At 37.1% G+C, this 24,295-nt stretch overlaps 1 protein-coding gene across 3 annotated transcripts; it reads left to right on the top strand.

Annotated features, from left to right (window-relative positions):
- The first annotated feature begins 235 nt into the window (after positions 1 to 235).
- LOC105061336 (uncharacterized) lies at positions 236 to 23,545 on the top strand. 3 transcript variants are annotated; one of them, XM_073246801.1, is made up of 5 exons: positions 240 to 370; positions 487 to 985; positions 1,079 to 1,658; positions 1,755 to 3,727; positions 7,511 to 7,906. In XM_073246801.1, exons 2-5 carry the CDS (start codon positions 872 to 874, stop codon positions 7,586 to 7,588), a joined length of 2,745 nt encoding a protein of 914 aa, XP_073102902.1. In that variant the 5' UTR covers positions 240 to 370; positions 487 to 871; the 3' UTR covers positions 7,589 to 7,906. The 3 variants fall into 3 exon arrangements, with proteins under 3 accessions (XP_010943651.1, XP_029116608.1, XP_073102902.1); XM_010945349.4 differs by lacking the exon at positions 7,511 to 7,906 and adding an exon at positions 22,971 to 23,545 and having other exon boundaries at positions 236 to 985; XM_029260775.2 differs by lacking the exon at positions 7,511 to 7,906 and adding an exon at positions 18,494 to 18,609 and having other exon boundaries at positions 236 to 985.
- The last annotated feature ends 750 nt before the right edge of the window (positions 23,546 to 24,295 follow it).

Genomic DNA, 24,295 nt, shown 5'->3' on the forward strand with positions numbered 1-24,295 from the left:
ATGAGAAGTAAGTAGGGATTGAGGAAAGCATCATCCTTCAGCAATCATGTATCAATGGATATAAATTATTATTGATGAGAGGTAGGTCACAAAGTCATCTGGCAATTGTCATGGTCACGCTCTAAATAAATTTGTTTTTAATCAACCCAAAACAGCGACGAGTAGACAATCCAAAAGCTTCCTCTAAACAAAGACTTTTTTTTTTGGTAAATTTGCACCATGTATTTCACCAATCCCACGGTGGATAACACGCCTCGCTATCCCTTGTATTTCACCAATTCTCGCTTGCAATGCATGATTTTTACCGTGCAACAATGCACCACAGAAGTTCGGCACGTCGACACGTGTAGAAGGACGAGTAAAAGCAAAGGTTCCTTTATCACGTACTTTTGCATTCAAAATAAAAAATATAATTTTTTTTACTCTTAATTGCGAAGTTTCCCAATGTTTCTTTGCAATCTTGATGCTAATCTTTCTCGCACCCAGAAATCTCAATGTTCCACACCAGCCAAAAAGGACTAGCAAAAATTTCTGACCCCATGGCCATTCTCTCGTGATTGCTCTGGTGACTCACTTGACGTAATCCGCGTGTATCTTGGTTTGGTTTGTGCTCTTTTGCTGCTGCTTGGCTTTCCAGCGAGCAGCGCTGCATGCAGCACAGGTGTTCGAGGAAATGCCTCATTGCTTGCAGAGATGTCAACTGCCTTGCCCACGTGTAATACGAATGGTTTACCATCCTTTTAGACTCGGCTTTATTCTTCGGTGTGCATCAAAAGGCTTCACCACTCCAGTGGACTAGCATACGCTAACGGTCAAAAATTTTCAAACGTTATATACTGCTGTCAAACGGTGGGACTTCCATCTACCAGCCATGGACTTCCACAGCCTCTCAAGGAGGCAGCTGCAGGCCCTCTGCAAGAGGAATCGAATTCCAGCCAACACAACCAACATCGCCATGGCCGACGCCCTCCAAGCTCTCCAAACTGTAATCATGTCACCTTCTCTCACTTTCTAAAACCTAACAAATCCTCCCCTCCCTTTGATTCTTTTTTGGTTTAATTCATGTTATCGAAACCAGGTTGAAGGTGTGGACGAGATCCAAGAAGCCCTGCAGTTCCAGTCTCCCTCTAAGGCAGAGGAAGTGTCACAGAAGCTGCCGCGCTCCTCCCGGAGAACCTCAGCTCGAAGAGGATCCATGTCCCTTTGTCGGGCTTGCCCCGGTTGTGCGGGAGCCTCAGAATATTCGATGGTCAAGAAAAGAGCCATGGAAGAAGAGGAGAGGGAAAAGCAAGAGAGCCCTCCCGAGATACCTGAAACGCCGTCAGCTTCCGGTCACCGCAAGACACGAGCATCCGGAACTCCAGGCACTAGGAGAAGAGCTGCAAAGAAGGAGAAGATAAAGAGATTAGAGAGCCTGTTCGATGCACCGGAGACTCCATTTGCTCCGAGTCCAAGGACAACATCAACTCTGCAGCTACTCGGTACTCCAGTGGAGCAAGAAGAGAAGGCGGCACCCTTGAGGTCCTATAAGAGAAGGCGCTCATCTTGTCTGAGGAAACAAAGGGAAGAGGAGATCGATTCTACTCCCCAGAATAGCAAGAGATCGGAGGTTCTTGTAAAGATGGCACCTTTAGCCCAGGAGCATGCGGAAGATGAAGGTATATAAAGTTACTATTTTTTTCATGCCAGCTTCTCGTTTTCTTTCAGCTCTTTAACATTAACAATTCTCTGATCTTTGATGGCACAAATTCCAGATTTCAGAGATTTAACGGATGTTGTTGCTTCCAAGGCCATCTCCGGTGAGAAAGCAAGCACAAAGCTGCTGTTTGATCTGACAACAACCTCATTTCAACCTTGTCCTCGAGATACAGTGAAACTTAAGGAAGAGTTTGGTGGTAATGTGAATGCAGTTGTAGCAAGCAAGGACATCAATGAAGGTGCCAGTTTGATCACAGAAGGAATAAAGAAATGCCAAAATGAAACAACTGGAGAAGTGAATTTTCTTGGTTCTGGATCAAATGTGACAAACCCGAAGGCTGAAGGCCAAAACTCTGAGCTGAGATCAGTGGTGGAACTTCACCAGAATTTTAGAAAAGCATCAAAAGAAAGGGATCAACAGCATGATCTACAGCTCACTAATTTAGATTGTTCACCAATGAGAGGGCTGGTGGAGTGTGAGGGAACAAAGAGAAGAACAATGGAGGATGGAAGAACCAATTCAGATGATCGTCGTCAAGATTTCAGCTGCCAATTGCCAGCAAATGGGGCAACAGAGAAGGAGAGTAATCAATTCTCTTGTGAATTTCCAGCATCCTGTCCTCCATCAATAATTCTAAACTGCAAGGCTAATGGAGATTCATCAGAGCCAAAGGCTAATCAAGAGCTTGTGGCTGCTTCTGGCCAACTGCTCCTAAAGGGAACTAGAAATTCATTGGATTTGGAAGCTAACCCAGATGTCTATTGGGAGTTTCCTGCTATAGACTATAACAGCTGTGATGACCCTGGCCAGTTTCCAGCCACTGGTTATCAAATACGTCCAGCATCAGAACTCCTAGATAACATTCGCAGCAATGATCCAAAATCGAAGCCATGTAGTGTGGATGTGAGGGTGGAAAGCTCCAGCAAGCTTCTGGCAAGCAACCATCAAACACCTGCAACATCAGAAACTCCATGCTTGGATGACCAAAAAGGTAGCACAGATGTTGCAGTTCCAAAGATTGAATTCTCTGGAGAGACTATGGATCCTCTTAATCAGATACCATTGGAAAGTGTAGGCCCCGATGGTCGATGTGAGCTTGATGGGAATGGAGATGAGACGAACCTAGATCAGTGTGACATACTGAAGCACAACATAAATTCCTCAAATCAACAAGCTATTGCAGAAACTTCATGTGCTGTATCAAAATTCTCTGGTGAGATTCCAGCCACTCTTGGTTTTGATGGATGTGAGGATGTTACTGGTGAGATTTCGATAGGCAGAAATCCAGAGTCTGACAGCATCCCTGAGACTGCTTCCTCTTCTTGTCTGCAGATAGCATTGCCATGTTCAATCCTCCAGAGCTCACTCTCCACTGAATCTCCAGCCATGATCCATTCCGGCATGAGGGATCTGATCGGAAACCTGCAATATCCACCACCAAACCCTGGTATGCAGAGTCCACAGGCTACCAGATCTCCAGCCAAAATCTCCATCAAGGTTGGAAACCCATTGGACGTCACTGAATCTGAGGCCAGGATCCCAGCCAATGGCATAGAACAAAAGATCTCACTTTCTGATCCAAGTCTGAATACATTAGTTGCTACAATCCCGACGAAGGCTGGAAAGCTGATTGAAAAACTACCAGAAATTAACTCCTCTGCTGACAAATTCCATGACATTGGTGCTGGTTTAGTGGAGTTGGAGGGAGGAAGTAAGGAGGTGAAATGGAGGCATGAGCCCATCAATACTTGTAGGGAGGAGGGCATAGCAGCTAGAGCACAAACCAAGGCAGAGAAACATAGTGTAAAGGAGGATTTGGATAGCTTGAGCATGAGGAAGCTAAAGATGCTGTACAAGAAGAGAAGAAAGAGGATGAGTCTGACTTCTTTGACAGTGGATGAAAGGAAGGAAGAAAATGAGGTGAAAATTGAGGAGGGAGAGCAGACCAACCAGAAGAGTTATTTGAATGGTCTAAGCTTGAGGAAGCTGAGGACCATGTGCAAGGTGGCAGCCAAAAATAATGGAAAGGTATGAACCCTCTGTCTTAGATAAGTACAATATCTGCATTCATGAAACCATAGTTGAAGACCTAAATGAATTTAGTGGAATGTGTTTTCAAAAGAAGACTTGTATGCTGTTGAAAGTATTGGTCAAGTGCATAAGTGACATGGTTTGGTAGGCTCTGGTTTTTAATCATCCAAGACTGAACTGTTCAACACTTCTATTCACATATATGTACGAGAATATGTAAGTGTTCATTTATTCCATGTTTATGGTGAAACATGCGGCTTTATTATAGACTTCGGAATAGTGAATGAGCTAATATACTTGAAGAATAAGAAGGGGATCATGATTTTTGGAAAATTGTGCTTTTGGTGTATGCCGAGCTCATAATATTACAATGAAGATTTCAAGAATGAGTCATGACACAAAGAAACTATTGAGATATATCTACCATCAAGTGCCCGGAAAGAAACGGAGAAGTGATGGGCAGTCCGAACATTCAAGGAGGGAAGTATATGAAAAAACTATTAAAGCAGGTGACCTTGCTGTTGTGCTGCATTTAAGCTACTAATATGGGACATTTTCTTCACATTCTAGTGTAATTTTTGGTTATTTGAAATCAGTTAGTGTTAGTGCTCAGTTCGTTAATGGTGTGAAGAGGGTCTTGTGATAGAAAAGAAGTCAGATTTTTTGACTGGGCATTACTGCAACAAGTGACTTTTGTACGGCGTGGGGTTTTCTAAATAACCCTTTTTTTGTTGAATCTAAATATATATATTTTTCAAACATGTACGAGATGCATTTTACTATTGTCTCTTTTTCTTTCCAAGAATCAGACAATAAACAGTGAATTCTCTCATATGAATTGTTGGCCATTTTTATTATCAAAAACAGAGAGACCTTCATCAGAGGCACTTTCTGACTCCAGATCCACCACCTTCTGCCTTCACCATATTATTCGCCACCTTTAGACTCTACCAATAACATCAGTCAATCCTATATTTTAATTTAGTTTTCTTTTTTTTTTTTTTAATGTTGTACGTAACTGATCATGGGGATGAATTCAAGAGTGAATCATTTGCTTAGCAAAGTTCTTATGGTTTCACTTGTGTGGCAAAAATTTATGTCATCTAATTTTGCATTTTATTTTTATTTGATTTATTTAATTTTGATATTTGGTAGATAATTTCATGTTTTCCATTCCATAACTTCCTGATAACTTTAGCCCAAATTGTTCCAAGTCCCATCTCATAGTGTGGGTCCATTTCAACCTTGTATCCAAGACCACTGTAAGTAGGGCTTTTTTGAGGCTCTGCGCTTTTGGTTTTCTCTTTTTGCGTCTTCAGTTATGTGTGTGTGATTTAATGAGTCTGATACGTATCTAAACTTGTACTATATAGTTGAACTATCAAGAAGAAACTTAAAAATTGCCTTTTGTAATCCCTCTTTTCATGCAAGAAAAAATTCTTGCCATTTCTTTTAAACTACATATGATATTAAGACCTAAGCTATCAAACTTCGAATCACAGTGTTATTTAGTAGCAGTATTAATTCTCTAAAACATGTTTTAAGTGCCTGATGTTGTGTCTCTGACATGTCAATATGTCTTTGGCGATGATGACTAGTTTCAACTTTTCATTTTTCAATATTGTGATGTTTGACTCAGTTGATGTGATTATCTGATCATCATAGTTCATAGAATATGCGATATTCTGCTTTCTGTTGCACCATGCAATTGATTTTTTCTAATTATTCAGTGAACCTGCTGGACAAGGATAATGAGCCCATCGATCATGCTTTTTGTCTTGACTTCGGTTATGCCAAACAGGTTATATGCTTTTGGGATTCAATCATCTTTGGTTGTTTGAATTGCTAATAGATGGATAGATAGATACCTAGTAAGGAAAGGTGTTCTTGAGCAAGCATGCACCAACAGCTTAAAAGGCCTAGGTTATCTTAAGATGGAGTTGAATTTTGTCCATGCGTTGTTGGCATGTGATGGGTTGCTTTGCATCTGGTCAACTTCATTAGCTTTTGATTTCTGAAAGGATTTAATTCATATCTGAATCTTAGAACAAAAGGGGACCAAAAGGAAGAGCAGTGGCAGTGCCCATCCTTCAAGGTCTTCTAGAGGCAGAGAAAGAGATAAGAAAGAGATGAAGGAAAGAGGAGCTTGATTCTTTCTCTCATGTCTCAGACTTTCGAGTGTCATGGGATAAATGGATGGCTGGTTAGATGCATGTATGTGCATCCAACTAATCAGTTGAATTCAAACCACTTCATAAATGAACTGATTAGGGATCATGGTGATCAGTTTAACTGGTTTGGGGATAAAATACCAGTATTAACTTTTTCCAGTTAAGCTCTTAGATATAACAGCTATAAGGATCATAAAAAGGTTTTAGAGATATGAAAGGAAAACGTTTTTCTTAAATGTCCCTTTTCTTGAAATGTATGGGAGTCCAAAATTAAAGAACGGATTGGCCTGATTTTTGTTGACATCTTGGTCGTTAGAGGTTTAAGAGAAATAAAGTGCAGAGTTAATTAAGACTCAGGGTTAAGACTTAGTATTTAGGGACTCACTGACTGCAATCATTTTGTAGATATATACCATGGAAAGAAAGAAATGCTCATATTTTCAGATTTGTTGCTAAAGCAACTTAGTAAGAAGGTTAAAGAGCTATGGATACAAAAGTGTAGGATACTTTATACCAAGTATTCTAGGGATCTCCAATCTTTCGAGAATGTCTGCATTGTCTACTAGTATTTCTTGTGAGGTAGTTCTCTTGCTCTTTTGTAGTTTTTTTATGTATTAGTTCAATGACTTCAACCCATTTTTTCTTAAAAAATAATTCTAAATTGATAAATTTTCTTTATATACTTTCACAGTTTATTTTCATTAATTCATTCTTTTTTCTTATCTTGGTTCTCTTCATTAAATAGTTTTGGAGATTTGAATAAAGTGCATATGTAGTCTTCTCTCTCACATCCTACACTCACATGCAATTAAATCATTTTGATCTTTTATTATTTTTGTCACATGTTAAGGTTGAGCCTATAAGATACTTTCTTGACATATTTTGTGAATTTTTGTTATGTAGATACTTAGAGATGATATGATATTTCTTTATAATTTATATAAGAGATAGTTTGGTAGAGAGGATATTTCCTTGAAGATGCCGCCTCACCTTTCATGTAAAATCCATCTATTTTGCCAAAGTTGTCTACCCACTGTAGGCTTCTATGTCACTCAACTATCAAATACTTGTTCTTAGATTATTATGCATATGTTGCACTCCAAGTATTAATATGTTACTCATATGCATCCTAGCTTTTGTGGCAGCACTCACCCTTTTATTTATTTATTTATTTATTTTGAGATAAAGGATAGTGAGGGTGAGGAGTTCCAACCCCACACCTCGCTCTATAACCCATCCCCTCCTTCACCTGGCTCTGGACCTAGAATCCGGGCAGATCAAGCCCAATACTGGCGGTATGAGGATAATGAGAAACAAGGGCTTGAAAGGAAGGGTTGATGCCCTTTGGCATCAAACTTTTGCCCCTTGACCTAAGTGGCAAGGGTTGATATGTTGTAAATTATGAGGCCCGTCAACTTGCTGATCATCTCTAGAAAGACTCTTTCACACTTGTTTTTAAAGTTCTTGTTTCCTGCCAGAGTCTTTGGCCATGTGACTATATTTAGTTTTAAAATGTGACTAGGTTGGTCATGTGCTAACTTGAATTGAAATTAAAGGTTTGTATTTGAATAATAGACCCAAAAGTTATTGGATTTGGTTTGTGTTGCAGCTAAAATCCAAGCTGGTGAAGTTGGACTTTGTCTTCCCAAAAAATGATGCGGCGAAAAGATCTTTGTCAGAAGATTAGATGGAGTCATCCTTAGCTAGAGATGAGATGGAAGTGTCATTGGATGGAGATGAGGTGAAAGGATCCTCAACTGAAGAAAAGTAGAGCTCTTGGTTAGATATGAGATGGAAATATCCTCATCTGGAGATGAGGTAGAAGTATCTTCATATGGGGATGAGGTGGAACTGTCCTCATCTGAGGATGAGGTAGAAACTTCTTCATCTGAGGATAAGGTGAAAGGGTCCTCAGCTGGAGATAAGGTTGAAGGATGTCGCACATCCGATGACATGCATACAGAATTTATAGTATGCAGAATTTTAACATTTAAAATTCATCTATGTAGTGGAATTAAAATCAGATATAGATTAAACAAATTTAATCTATCTAGCATGCTTTAAGTAGATCTAATCTACTCCTAATAGGATCGTTCACATGCTTTAGAAATTAAATCAGATTTAATCTAAGTACAAATCGAGATCAGATCTCGATATCTTTGTTTGGGTAGCAATCCACCATGATTGATGATTCGGATAGTCTGATGAGGTCCTCGTTGAGCCGCACATACGTCCGGTCTCTACAGATATTCATACGAGGTGCTTTGCTCGATCAGAGGCTCCATCTTCATCGGGGTGCTAGCTCCTTTGCAGAAGACTCCTCTTAATGGTTGGCACGACATCTTCTTAGGAGGAAGAAGAGAAAGTAGAAGATGGAAAAGGGAGAAAATAATTTTTCTTCTCTTTTCTCTCTTCTTAAGACCCCAATGCTAAAAACCCTAGAACCCTAGGTTTGGTTTCTACATGCCTAGAAAGAGGCCACCCACACCCTTTTTCACACACACAAGATTCCTCACATCCCCAACCTTTCTCGCACTTTTCTCTCGATGGGAAATCTAATTTCTCATGGGAGAATCAGTAGTGTTGTCACACAAAACGAATGCCATAAAAGGTGGCTTCCAAATAGTTTAGATTAGTTCAAAACTAATCAAGATAAGAGTTGGTTTTACACTTGAATTCAAAACCAATTTGAATTCAAATTAAAAAACAACTTCATCCATATCCAGAAGGGGCGACAAGGGGGCTTCTGGCGTGATAATTTCCTCACGCAAATCTGAATTAGCGCGAAGAGTAAATGGCGTGGGAATAAGGTGGCGCATGGGAGATGTCCAACTCAAATTGGACTCTTAAGTTGTTTTAATTCATAATCTATCCAAATCTAATTTGGTCAGGCCTAATTAGATTAGTGAACCCAATCATATTATGCTCCTAAATACTTAATTAAATTCTAATCAAATCAAAAATTAATTGAGTCCAAGTTCTGATCGAATCAGGACTTAATCTCCCTTAGCGATTAGGTCATCTCATAACTTAATTAGGTCAAACCCAATCGAATCCAATTCAATTAGACTTAATCCGAATCTTATTATCAATTAGCAATCCAATTACTATTTAATCGTCCAATAATGCACTAATCACTAGTGAATTATTTTATTACAATTTTTGCATAAGGTTAATCATCAATCAAATTGATGATTTTATCCTTTTACGATTCGTAATCGTTAATCAGCCATCTGATCAGATAAGAATTTCTTTTGTGTGTGATCTCATAGATTTTATTCTATCTGGTAGTGAGATATACTGTGATCTCTGTCACAATATCATCGAAACTCTTTTCGATGGATTGGAATAATTTCAATTTTATTCTTCGAAGATCATCGATCATCAAGATGACGTTCGATGAGTCTCATAATCCACCAGTGATATCTAGCAATATGTAGTGGTAACCTAGCAGAATAAAAATTTTAAACCTCTAGGTGCAATTACCATGTATTTCGGTTCTTCTGTCGTGAGTCCCGACAGGACGCAGGTCAAAAATAACTCGTCAAATCTGTTTGTCCGTTGTATATCAGATTTAATCGACTCAAGTCCATATAAAATCTTATAGAAATTTTTTTTCATTATTCACCTACCATGGTCATGGATTTTAGGACTCTATCTCATGAACCACATAGGACCTCTTTCTGTCTATCAAGATCGACAGATCTCATCTTGATGCACACTCTATTCCTATAATTGACCTACTGTAGCCAATATACACTGTAAGATTTCGAATGGCTCGATAACTAAGTGATTATGTAGTCAAATTACAGCATCCCTATTGTGAACAGTCGAGGAATCTTAGGTCAAAGAGCTATCTACACCACTGTAATTATGAGTAAGTCACTGATGAGTAGGTAGCCATTCTAGTGACTTCTTGTGTTGGTCATACTCAGTATCAGTTGTTCTCTAACAATCACCTGTACTCTCACTCTAGTATTCCTATGCTGCAGACTCGAAATTTATCTGTCCGAAGAAAGTGATCTGTGCACCAATCTATCTGGATTGGTCACTGTCTCTGTAACGATCTTTCGATCGAAAGTATTTAAGAATTAATCACTAATGATACATACCTCAAATTCTCAATTCTTTGAGAATACATATCATCATTCGTTGATTTCTCAGACGATTCATGGACACAATTAAAGTACACATAACATAAATGAAAAAGTAACTCAAATTTTATTAATTTCAAAATTCAATTACAAAATTATGCTCCAGAAGTGTATATGTGTCCGCCAATCTGACTTCTAAGGCACACATCTAACAAAGATGAAGTCCTCGACTGGAGATGAGATAGAGCCCTCCTGAGTGCCAGAGCTAGGCTTACAAAACAAGTCCTTTAGGGGTCCTTGTGTCTCTCTATTTATAGAAGGGGAGTTAGAGTCCTACACACCATGGAGTTTGGTCAGCTTTCGATTATTGCGTGTAGATTGGGCTGGCGAAGAGTTATTTTTATTCAGAGCATGATCCGATCATGGAGATATTCTTCTTTATCTGAATTTTTCTAAATTGAAGGAGGTGTGGAATCAGTCAATGAAGACTACTATGTATCATAGTTGGAGGTCAGCTTGGGCTGACCTGAGAGTACTATAGTTCTGACCGAGGTTTGAGCTGAATCTTAAAGAAGATTATGGCTGACTCTTGCTTACCTAGGCAATATAGTTGACCGAGGCCGAGGTGACGGTCTACAACAGTAGCTCCCCACTCTCGAGTTCGAGCTCAAATTGAGATCCGATGAAGAGAGTAAAAGTGTAAGACCGAAGCCGACCTGATGTTGAGATCTCCTGCCTTACCACTTTTATCACCATCCTTCATCACCATCTGTAGAATCCTACGTTGTAGAGGTCAGTGCCCCTTTAGTTCATCCATTATGTGGGATGTATATAGCTCATGGTCCAAGATAAAAGTTTGATCTCCATCCAGCTTGTCTTTATGCGAGGTGTTTTAGTCAGCTCGACTGAGGGGTCCCCAGTGGGTCAGTCCCTTCGTCATCATTCCTAACTTTTACTTGACTTATCAGAGAATGAGGATGAGCGCCAATTGGTGCTATAATCATGTCTTTGCTCAGCTCATCCACGTATTGGAGAATTTCAGAGGTGACACATTCCGCTTAGCTCGTCTGTGGATGAAGAGCGCACATTGGAGAATTTCGAAGATGATGCATTCCACTCAGCTCATCCATGGATGAGGAGCACATATTGAAGAACTGTATAGAGATATGTTCTACTCAGCTCGTCTATAGATGAGGAGCGCATGTTGGAGAACCGCATGGAGATGCGTTTCACTCAGCTCGTCTATGGATGAGGAGTGCACATTGGAGAACCGCATGGTAATGTATTCCGCTCAGCTCGTCCATGGATGAGGAGCGTATGTTGGAGAACCGTATGGAGATACATTTCGCTTAGCTCATCTATAGACGAGGAGTGCACATTAGAGAATCGCATGGCAATACATTCTGCTCAGCTCATTCGTGAACGAGGAGCACGTATTAGAAAACTGCATGGTGATGTGTTCTGCTCAGCTCATCCATGGATGAGGAGCATGCATTAGAAAATTATATGGAGATGCGTTCCGCTCAACTCGTCCATAGACGAAGAGCACACATTGGAGAACAACATGAAGATGCGTTCTGCTCAACTCATCCATGGATGAGGAGCGCGCATTGGAGAATCGCATGGAGGTGTATTCCACTCAGCTTGCTCGTGAACAAGGAGCTCGCATTGGAGAACTGTATGGAGATGTATTCCATTCAGCTCGTCCATGGATGAGGAGCACGCACTGGAGAACAACATGGAGATGCATTCTGCTCAGCTTGTCGTTAGATAAGGAGCGCACGTTGGAGAATCTAAGAAAGGCATTGAGATCTACACAAAGAGAATTAAAGAACTCGTCGGATCAGCTTTGGTTGGGCCCTTTGATTCCTAAAGCAGATCGGATTTTGAAATGATAATAAAGAAAATAATAGATGATTAGGGTATTATTATCCTGTTTCAATTAATTTGCCTTTCAGTCAGCCCTTTCAGGTTGGCATTCTTAAGTTAATATTTTCACCTTGACTTCTAGAAGCTCGACTTCAGGATGTCGACCATTGGAGGTTGGCTTTTGGGAGATCGACTTTTGAAAAGATCGATCTTTTGAAAGTTCGATCTTTGGGAGCTTGGCTTTTGGAAGCTCGACCTTTTGAAGGTCGGCCTTTAAGAGCTCGATCTTTTGAAAGCTCGATCTTATGGAGGTCGGTCTTTGGGAGCTTAGCCGAAAGCTTGGCTTTTTGGAAGCTTGGCCTTTCGGAGGTTGGCCTTTGGGAGCTCAACTTTTTGGAAGCTCGACCTTTCAGAGGTTCGGCCTTCTGGAGGTCAGCCTTTAGGAGCTCAACTTTAGAAGCTCGATCTTTTGGAGGTTCGGCCTTCTGGATGTCGGTCTTTGGGAGCTCAGCTTTGAAAGGTCGGCTTTTTGGAGGTTCGGCCTTCTGGAGGTCGACCTTTGGGAGCTCGACTTTTTGGAAGCTCAATCTTCTAAAGGTCCGACCTTCTGGAGGTCGATCTTTGAGAGCTCGGCCTTTCGGAGGTTCAGCCTTTTGGAGGTCGGCCTTTTTGGAAGCTCGATCTTTTGAAGGTTCGATCTTTTGGAGGTTGGCCTTTTTTGGAGGTTCAGCCTTCTGGAAGTTCGGCCTTCTGGAGGTCGGCCTTTGGTAGCTCAACTTTTCAGAAGCTCGATCTTTTGAAAGATTGGCCTTTGGAAGCTCGACCTCAATCTTGATCTTCAATTTAGCTTTATGCTTGACAGCTCGGCCTCAATTTTAATCTTCTCCTCAATCTTTGGTTTGGTAGCTCGATGTCAGTCTTTACCTTCGATCTGTCTTGATTTTCACCTCGATTTTTGGTGTGGTAGTTCGACCTCGGTCTTCACCTCGGATCTTTGATTTTCACCTTGATCTTTGGCTTGATAGTTCGGCCTCGATCTTTTCCTTGGATCTGTCTTGATTTTTATCTCGATCTTTAGCTTGGTAGCTCAGCCTCGGTCTTCACCTTGGATATATCTTGATTTTCACCTCAGCTTTTGGCTTGGTAGCTTGGCCTTGGTCTTCATCTCGAATCTTTGATTTTCATCTCGGCCTTTGACTTAGTAGCTTGACCTTGATCTTCACCTCGGATCTGTCTTGATTTCACCTCAGTCTCTGACTGGGTAGCTCAGCCTTGGTTTGAGGTGCTCATGGACTTATCGATCGATAAGGAGAAGAAACTAGAATAATGGATGAGGGATTAAAAGCTTTTACGATGCTAGCTTTTGAGTTGTGGGAGTCTTTTTCTGATTGTAAAGTCGGTGAGCATATATGCTGTCCTCGATCGGAGCCCTCAAGTCAGTTATGTCGATTGTACCCCTACCTCAGACTATGAAGAGGTGATCGCTAGATCGCGGGTCCAACTTGATCTCGACAGGAGGTGGGGGATTCGGTGTAGGTTGAGCTACAACGGCCTGCTGCGTGCATTATATCACACCAATCCAGACCTACACCTGCTGAACAATGGATCATTTACGATTGCTGGTGTAGGCTAAAGAGGTGGTGGCGGTGCCTGAACTGATTTAGGTACCATGGCTTCCTGCTGAACATTATTAGGTTGTGTATCATTTGAGTGGCGAGACGCATGTGATGCTCTTCATGGCCTCATGATAAAACACCCTCTCGAAATAAGTCCCAAGTAAGGATTGAGATCCTTTCTCTAGTGCCAATCTGTTGTGATCAAAATCCAAACTGGCGAGATCGAACTTTATCTCTCTAAGAAAAATACGACGAAGGGATCTTTGTCAGAAGATGAGATAGAGGAATCCTCGACTAAAGATGAGATAAAAATATCCTTGGATGGAGATGAGATGAAAGGGTCCTTGATTGGAGATGAGGTGGAAATGTCCTCATCTGGGGATGAGGTAAAGCCTTTGGCTAAATATGAGGTGGAAATATCCTCATCTGGGGATGAGGTAGAACTGTCCTCATCTGAGGATGAGGTAGAAGCTTCCTCATCTGAGGATAAGGTGAAAGGGTCGTCAACTAGAGATGAGATGAAGTCCTCGGTTGGAGATGAGATGGAGCCCTCCTGGGTGCCAGAGCTAGGCCTGCAAAACAAGTCTCTTGGGGGTCCCCGTGTCTCTCTATTTATAGAGGGGGAGTTAGAGTTGTACACGCCATGGAGTCTGGTCAGTTTTCGATTATTATGTATAGATTAGGCTGGAGGAGAGTTATTTCCATTCAGGGTATAATTCGATCATGGAGATACTCTTCCCTATTTGAAGACTTTTGAATTGAAAAAGGTGCAGGATCAGTCAACGAAGACTACTATGCATGAGGCTGAAACAGATCAGATAAACTTCGATCGTGTCCATATCCGCATTTGAATTAGCCCAAATTCAAATACACATTGTTTGGTCCAATCGGATCTGGATATTTAGCCTTAAAAATAGCCGGATACGGATTCAGATTTTTGATCTTTTTTGGATACGGATCCAGATATCCTATTCATCTTGTCTCGGATTTTCATCCGCATCTGTGGATCCGTGTCCTTTTCTAAAATCCATCGACCGCAACTCTCGACTCTCCAACTCCCCATTCCTTTCCCATCATGATGCCTTCGAAGCTTTGAGAGGCGGCTGGGTTTCTTTTCTGTTTCTCCACTATTGACGACGAGACTTTTTTTCCAACTAGTGTTCGAGAAGAAGCATCGATCTCCATGGCATTCGATGAACGATTGTCCTTTCTATCGGCATCTGGTGATGAAAATCCTTCCTAACGGCATCCGAACATAAGTAAATGAGCATCCTTCATCCTTTCCAATCGTGAATCTTCAATCAAGTAAGTTTCTATTGTTAGTTTTGCATATTAATTAACATTTAGTAAAGAACATTACTTTTTTTTGCTTTGATTGGTTGCTTCCTTTCCAACTGTGAGTTTTCATCTCCCTTCCACTTTCCATTTTTATCTTGTTTTTGTTGCGGTATTGCTGTGTATGGATTATAAATATAAACAATATTAGGATTTCATTAAATATTTTTGATGTTAATGCCTTTAATTTCTTGTGTATTTTTCCACCTGGGTCTGCATGTTCTATTTTTGATGAATCACAGATGCAATTTTTCAAATATTGGTTAATTTATTGCCTATGTTGCTTAGTTTTTAATGTAAAGGTCTTTTTTTTTAATGAGCATGCAATGTCTTTTACCATGTGTTCAGTAGTGTCCGTTTTAGATCAAGACTCTAGCTGGATGTCTTATATTCTCTCCATTTTTTTTTTATTATCCTATTTCAGTAATTCATTCATCACGTGAATCTATGAATTAAGCCTATATATATTGCATAATCCTTTGATGCCTTGCACGATAGTTGTCGGACTGCATGCTTCATGCCCTGGAGACATAACTCATAATCAAAATATGTTTCTAAGAGTTCAAAAATAATTTACTACTAGTTCTGAGCCTAAAGTTCTCTCTTCATAAAGTGGTGTCAGATTATTGATCAAAGCAACTTGTTGCAAGGGAGGGACCAAGGGGCCTACCATAAATCTTAATAGGTCATTTTAAGGAAGGCAGACCTGTTATGTAGAAATTTAGAAGGTTATTTCAAAGAAACAGACCTATTTGTAGAAATTCTAATCTCATGCAAGTAGAATAGCAACCTTGGAGATTCCTGGAAGATTAGGTCGATAATTAGAGTGGAGATAAAGAGATGAGAAGATACTATTTGTTATGTTAACTACATTTGTCTCTGAGGCAAATTATGAGCCAAATTAAAATATGATTCGGTGTCTTCTATCTTGAATACGACTATAAATTATTCTTTTTGAATATCAAAATAACCTTCGCAATTTACTCTTCTAAAAGAGTAGCTAATCTGAGTGATGTGCATTTTTGTTCTTCCCTTCTAAAAGATACTATATAGAATATGATCAAATCATTATTACTACATGAAGTACCATACATAGTTCTGAAGTAAGAATAACTTGGCTAGTCTATACATCTCATATATCCAGTGAATCTGTCAAATGCTATTATGTTACTAAAATATTATTACTGATTTCTTCAAGACTTGAGAGGCAGAGCATCTTATGCACTTTAATGGTATTGGTTGTGTTGGTAATATATTTCTACGGTGGAATCAATTGTCCATCTTTTTTTCTTTATTCATTCAATTGATTTTATTTTCAGTTGTTATCTTTGTATTGGCTAATAGTGTTATGGTGGCATATTCTTCATGATATATAGATACTTCGTTTTTTTTTTGAAGATTATTTTTTGCTTTATTTGATCATAACTTGATATATAAGATAATTTTTTTATATTTTAAATGCAATTGTTATACATCATGTCTTCTAGTGGGACAATTGAAGATGCAAATAGTAAATCAGTTGAGCCTATAAATCAAACAGAGGGGCGAAAAAAAAGAAAAAGGTAATATCTAAAATTTGGGATGATTTTACAAAATACGAATTACAAAAGAAAGTAAATGAAAATTATTAAAAAAAAAAAAACAAAATGTAATCACTGCAAAAGAATATTTAATGGAGCCTTAGGGACAACATATTTGAAAAATCATCTTGACAAGCGTCATCCATTTTTAAAGAATACTACTGACAAAGGCCAACAAATATTGCAAACATCATTGAAAAGAGAAGATGGTACTTATTCTTTGAACATATATACATATGATGAAGATGTTAGCCATAAGAAACTTATACAAATATTTGTAATGTATGAATATTCATTTTCTGTGGTTAAACATGATGGATTTATTGATTTTATTAAATCTTTGCGATCATCTTTCAAATTAAAGAGTCACATAACTCTGAGAAAGGAAATTATGGAGACATATTTAGAGGAGAGAAAAAAGATCTATGATATGTTTGGCTTATTTTCTTATTGGATAATTATGGATTTATGGACTTCTAGATAAAATAAGTCTTTTTTTGTGTATGACAGCATATTTTATTAATGATGATTAGAATTTAAAAAAAAATAATTAACTTTATGCATATGGGAGGGAGACATACGGGAGTCAATTTGTGTAATACATTTATCAAAAATTTGATATATTGAAACATTGATCGTAAGTTATTTATATTAACATTGGATAATGATCATGCCAATGATGTTTGTGTTAGATAAATCATAAAAAGGCTTCAAGTAGCACTTGTATATAATGATCAGTTCTTTCATATCAGATGTGCTGCACATATTATTAATTTAGTTGTACAAGATGGACTGAAAATATCTGAGAAATGGTGAAGATTGTTCGAAGCTCTCCACTACAATTAGAAGAGTTTGAGAAAAGGGCCAAAGAATGTAATTTGGAGGTACATAGAAGTTTGTCACTCGATGTTCTTACACGATGGAACTCTACATATATGATGCTTAAGGATGCTTGTTATTATAAGGAGGCCTTCAAGAGATTGTAGTGTGTTAATCTATATAAATTTGATATATATCCAACAAATGATCAATGGAAAGAGGTGAAAATATTTTGTCAAGCTTTGAAAAATTTTTATAACATTACCGAGCTTCTTTTAGGCACAACATATCTAATTGCAAATCTCTTTTTTCAAAAATTTTGTGAAATTCAATTGCTAATTGTTGAGTGATGCACAAATCCTAAGGATCAACTATTTCTGATTATGGTATTATCAATGAAGGAGAAATTTGATAAATATTAGCAACAATCAAATCTTATGCTAGCAGTGGGCTCATTCCTGGATCCTCACTATAAAATGAAGATAGTAGAATTTTATTACTCATAAATCTATTCTTTAAATGGAGAAGCTCATATTAGTAATGTTCACAATATGATTCGAAAGCTTTATATTGAGTATAAAAGAAACTTTCCTTCCTCTCTTATTCCACTTACTTATGATACTGGTTCATCGAGGGATAGCAGATATATTTCTCATGAGTTTGATGAGATGGAAGAAAGAAAAAGAAGGTTTGAACAATTTATGAAGTAGAATGTACATCAGCAGCAAATTAGAATAGATTTGGATATATATATAGAGAAATCTATTTGACCATGGGTTAAAGGTTATGTGTTTGATATTTTAGGATGGTGGAAATCTAATAATCCAAAATATCCTATCTTATCTCAGATCGTAAGAAATCTTTTGGCAATTCTGGTATCTACTGTAGCTTCAGAATCAACATTTAGTACAGATGGAAGAGTGATAGATGCATTCCGAAGTTCATTAGATTCTAATATTATTGAAGCTGTGATTTATCTTCATGATTGGCTACGATCTAAGAAAAAAGATAATTTATAGTATTTTATATAATATTTTTGTTTAATTTATTTATAATACTATACTAATTATTTTTTTATTTTGTTTTAGGTCTTATTGCTTGTGTTGTTCAGGATCTTGATTCTCCTGCTGTGTCAGATAGTGATTTTCTATTGAAGATTCAAATAAATCAATATCAATTCATATATTATGATAAGATAAATGTATATAACATATAGTTTTTTTTAAAAATTAGTAATTATTTTTATTTATATACTAATATCATCATTTTTGTTTCACAGTTATTGCCAATTGGAGCATTAAAGATTGTCACATGATGTTATTTGACTAAATTGAACTATTCTACTAAATAGTTTATGAAATTTTGTTAAAGATATTTGAGTTTATGGGACATAATTAAGGTTTATCTTTGAATGAGATTAACTATGATGGATGGTGGTTGTATTTTTGATACTATTTATATATTTAAATTCTTACTCTGATATCATTTATCTTATAGAGATCATGCTACTTATTTGAATCATTTATCATTTAAATTTTTATTTTTTTAATATTGGAAGCCATATGTATATCTAAAATAATATTATGGTTCTTATATGATGAAGTTGAATTATAGGAGCCCTAGTGAGAAAGTAAGTATGCATTTATTTTTTTTTTGAATGATTATTTTTTTTGAAATATTGATGAATCTTAATTAATTTTTTTTATTTTTTTATTTATATTTAGATATTTTTTTATGAGTATGGATAAATATACATTTATATTAACTAGAGAGTGATGGTGATCATTTGAATTCTTAATATAAGGTAAATATTATCTTTATTTTTGAATATTTTAGATTTTTATGATATACTTTTTGCTTTTAATGGAGCTTTTGATTACAATTATCTTTCTTGTATGTAATTATGATTATCTTAGATTCTTTATGATCATGTCATAATATCTGATTTTTTTATTATAAAATTTTACTTAAAATTTAATTAATATCTAAAATAGTATCCGATTTATATCCATATCTGAATAAATAAATATAGATATGTTTAATATCCGATTTGTATCTATATCTATTTATAAGAAATACGGATATGCTTGATATCCAATTCATATCCGTATTCATTTATAATAAATATGAATATGCCTGATATCCAGTTCATATCCATATCTATTTAGAACAAATATGGATATTAATTTTGATATCTGTTTAATATCTGTTTTCGTATTCGCTGAAAATTATGGATACAAATATAGATATGCCACTATCTGATCCACATCCGATCCGTTTTCAGCCCTAACTGTGCATCATAGCCAAAAGTCAGCTCAGGCTGATCTGAGAGTACCACAGTTCTGGCCGAGGTCCGAGCTGAGTCTTAGAGGTGATTATGGCTAACTCTTGCTTACCTCGGCCATATAGTTAGCAGAGGCCGAGGTGACGGTCCACAATAGGTCTAAATCCATAATAAATTATGTTTCGAGATAGATCCATCCCTAGAAACCCAACATAGCAAGTGATGTGGTGGATATTTTGTCTGACCTCAGTAATAATCAAAGTGGAGCCACCTCGACATTGTCCAACCTCATTCACATCAAACATGAACAAGCTAAAAGCAAGATTATGCTAGTTTGGAAATATTGGTAGTAGTTATACTTACTCAACCATTATTGCATGCTTAAAATGACTATAACTGTAAGATTATATGGATAGATGTTAATATACAATTAAGTACTATTATAATTATTGCTACGTAGTTACTACATATCTCATCCATCTCACTGAGGGCTACTGAACTCCCTCTATAAATAAGGACTAATAAGGGACCATCATGTAAGTCATTCGATAGCTTTCACTCCCTCTTAATTTTTTCTCTCTCTCTCTTTACTATTGTCTGAATTTTGGCTAACTTGAGCATCGAAGAATCTTCTACCAGAAAAACTCCAGCAAGAGGACTTTGTTTTCAATCTGTCCGCCAACCGAGGAGTGGCAACAACCACATCCTTGAGTCCATATAGCACTTCGGAAGAAGACCGGCCTCAACATCTCTTCGATATGGTTGATAACAGGTCGGCTTGACCCATGACCTGACCTATTTATACCCGATCCAATCTATTTTAAAGGATTCATAGGGATTGATCTGGATCTAAAATTGGATATGTTCCATTTTTTTGATCGGATTTAGATTTACTTAATTCAGACCTGATCTGACTTGATCTATTTGATTTTTAAGTCAATTTTAGATCTTTTATTTTGGGGCCCAACTTGACTCGACTTAGGACCTGATCCTATTTGAGCCTTTAAGTTGTGATTTAAAACTTGTATGGGTAATATCTTTAATATAAATATATATATATATATATATATATATATATATATATATATATATATATATTTATTTATTTATATCTTAATTTATTTTGAGAGTAATTTTGTTTATTTTCTATTTTATACGGTTAATAGTAGTTGGCTAGATGGTAATTAAAACATAGTTGGCTATGTTTAATTCATATCCGATTTTGATTCGAATATTTTGGATTAAGGCCTTGTTATACATAGATCCAATCCGACCTGAATGATCCATTAGGTCAAAAAATTTAACCATAGATTTGATCTGAGCCAACAAGAGCCGATCTTCTATGAGTAGGCCTGGGTGCAATATTAAGCCTTGATCAAAGAACCGGATCGAGATCACCCATGATCTGGTGGCCTCAACCTGATTCGACCCATTTGCATCCGAACTCCTCGGCCTTTGCTGTTGTCAGCCTGACCTTGGAGTTCAACAGCAATTGAAGGAAATCCATTGTGTGCACAAACAATTCACCAGGCTTGTAAATGCTGATATGGAATTCAATTATCAATCAACCCCCTATACAGCAACAAATCATGCAAGTTGTTCCAATCTCCTTATGCCACTTGGCAAGATAACCAAAATAGCCTGTTGGATTTGGAGATGCACCCTCATAGCCATCTGCATATCTAACACCACAAATAGTTGAGGAATCATGGCGATCTTATATCCTCATAGTCATATACATTACAAAATATGTGTCATACATCGGCCAAAGAATTAAAAGAGTTCATGAGTATTACTGAGGTTTATATAAGTTTCTTTACTTCCATGCTTGTTCTTCAAGTTTCTGTTTCCTACCTAGGCTCTTTGACCTCATCAAGGATGACATGTGATTATAGTTAGGAGTGTCACTGAGTCAATAATGTGCTAATTTGAACTGAATCGACTTGACATACGAGGTTTGAATTCGGATAGCGGACCCTCAGAATTTATTAGATTGGGTTTGCACCTTGAAATCAAATCTGAATTACTAAATTGTGTTTACATTTGATACATCCCTAGATACATGACTCGGCAAGAAAATACTTCAGGGTGCTAATTATGCAGGCACAAGCGCTTGGCAATTTCATCATCTACTAACCCCCTTATTTCTCAACAAATTTTACATGTTGCACCAATGTCCTTATGCCACTTGGCAAGTGAACTAATTGTGTGCACAGACGTGGAGCAGTATAGTATTACATGACCAGATATACACATATATTATAAATACATATCGCTACATTGAAAAATACATATACATACTATAGTATAAGTGAAATATGCTGACTAATTTCCATCTCGAATTATTTAACCAAATATTCTTATTCTTAAAAATAATTATCTAAGAGCATGCTATGATATTTTTAGTAAATACGTGAAACAAGGTATTTTGTTATTTGTTTTCCTATTTGTTAATTACATGAGTCAGTATTTAAGAGCTAACCAATCCACTATTAATTTTAACTTAAATTGTTTTATTTTTTATTAGTATTATAGTAAATATTTCTTTATTTTTATTTTATTTATTAGTATTTTCAGTTATATTTACTTTTATTTCTAAACATGAATTGCATGTGTGTTGATTACTAGTATGGAATATGCTAATTAAACCTATTTAGTAATGCATTGCTCAGGGTTGCCTTATCTTCTTGTCTCAGGCCTCACTAGAAAGAAAAGGAAAAGCCAAAGCCCTCACCTTAGCTCCTTCACAATGCCCAGCATTGTAACTTTCCTATGTTCCACCTGGTAGGGCAAAAAAAAAAAAAAAAAGGAAAGAAGAGTGGGCAGATGAATCATCTTTTGCTTTTGATTCAAAAGGTTGGTTTGAGGACCAGATGGTGACAAGCTCGGGCAGCAAGCAATTAGAGGAAGAAAGAACGAAGGCTCAAGTCTCGAAATGGAAAATTCAGAAACCTTGCAATAATTCCCTTTTCTTTCCATCGATATATCCACCACTGCATGCAAGTCTTAATTAATTTAACACAATAAACAAGAAAGTAGTTAAACGACGACGCATTCTCCTCAATTAAATTTCCTACATTTGGCTTATGGTTTACCCACTTGAAAATGTACGTAATATTTTTTTTTGAAGAAAAAAAAGGAAGCAAGGATTGCCATCCATGATTTATTAAAGAAAAGTAATTACAAAGATATTTACAGAGTAAAGCAAACCCTTCTCGACAACAGCGAGGGGAAGGTTCAAAAACTGCAGAAAGTGAAAGTTAGATTCAGAGCTTCAAAAACAAAGACAACAGAGAGGAAAGATTCAGAAAACAGCTAGAGCTATTTGTTATGTCTTCTAAGACTCTTCAACAATTTCTTTACAGCAACATGATATAAACTCTTCCTCCTTTTTCAAACTCATATTTTCATGTCTCCAAGCTTCTATCCTAACATTTCATGTCTGTACACTGGTAATATTTTTGTTATGCAGATTCTAAGAGAAGACAAAGTAAACAAACCTAACAGAAGACCAATATAGGATCACGAGGATAAGTCAATAGGATATTACCCAACAATAAGACAATTTAGCCTACTCCACAAGCCAAGATGGTTTTGAAGATTCTTGGTGGAGCAAAGAGTCTTTCAACCTGAAAGCATTGAAGAGCAGCCTGCAGAATAGAGAAGATAGATCTTTTTCTACACAAAAATAACCTTGCATTCCGCTCCTTCCAAAGTTTCTACAGCATTGCTGCTAGCAACCGATCGCCTCCCCTTGCTGCCAACATGTGTTTGTTTCTCTTCTTCCATTTGGTTCAGAGATCAAAAAAGGTGGAAGGGCGGCCAATTAGCTTCAGCTGTATCTTGATTGTAGTCCACAAACTCCTTGCAAAAGCAAATCTAAAGAACAGATGATTGGTTGACTCCAAGTTTGCGCCATACAAAATGTACCCTGAGTTTACATTCCACACAAAATGCACATAATATTTGTATCAAGCTTAGTTGATACAGAAAACTTTTCCCTCCTTTATATCTTTTGGTTTTAAGAACGCTTAGTCAAAAAAATAACAGCTGCATAGATGTTATTTTTTAATTCAATTTTTATCATTTCCTTGTATCCTTATTATTATATTGTTTATAGTTCATGAGATAGTATTTTGCTGCACCAAATAATTTGAAATAACTCATTAACTATCCAATTACTATCTGGTCAAGTATCTAATTAGCCGTTTACTCTCTCTCTCTCTCTCATAATTATGTCCTACACAACTAAGGGTGCAAACGAGTCAAGTCATTTATGAGTTACTCAAACTTGGCTCAACTCAATTATTATTAAGTTTAAGTAGCTCAAATAGTTTTTTAAATTGAATTCGAATAGCAAGAAATTCGATTTGAAAGTCCACAAATTTATTCAAATATATATATATATATATATATATATATATATATATATTTTAATAATATTATTTTTATTATATATGTGTGTGTTATTAGTATATTAAAATTTGATTTCTAGCTCGAGTATGGCTCGGTTGATATTTAAGTCGATCTTGAATTTTTTTTATTTTTTATCGAGTCGAGCTCGAGCTTGAGATATTAAAGTTCAGTCGAACTTGAGCCAAATTTTAAATTTAAGTATTTTAAGTTGAGTTGAGCTCGAGCTGTCAACTATTCAATCCGCTCGACTCGATTGCACCTCTATATATAATATATACTATGTATGTCACGCCCCCGATCCGAGATTTTGAATCGAGGGTCATGGCAACCGCCGCATACTCATAGAAAACTCTTCCCATAAGCATGCAAGGCATCTTATCA

Source organism: Elaeis guineensis, chromosome 12, assembly GCF_000442705.2.
Source record: "Elaeis guineensis isolate ETL-2024a chromosome 12, EG11, whole genome shotgun sequence".
Lineage (NCBI taxonomy): Eukaryota > Viridiplantae > Streptophyta > Magnoliopsida > Arecales > Arecaceae > Elaeis > Elaeis guineensis.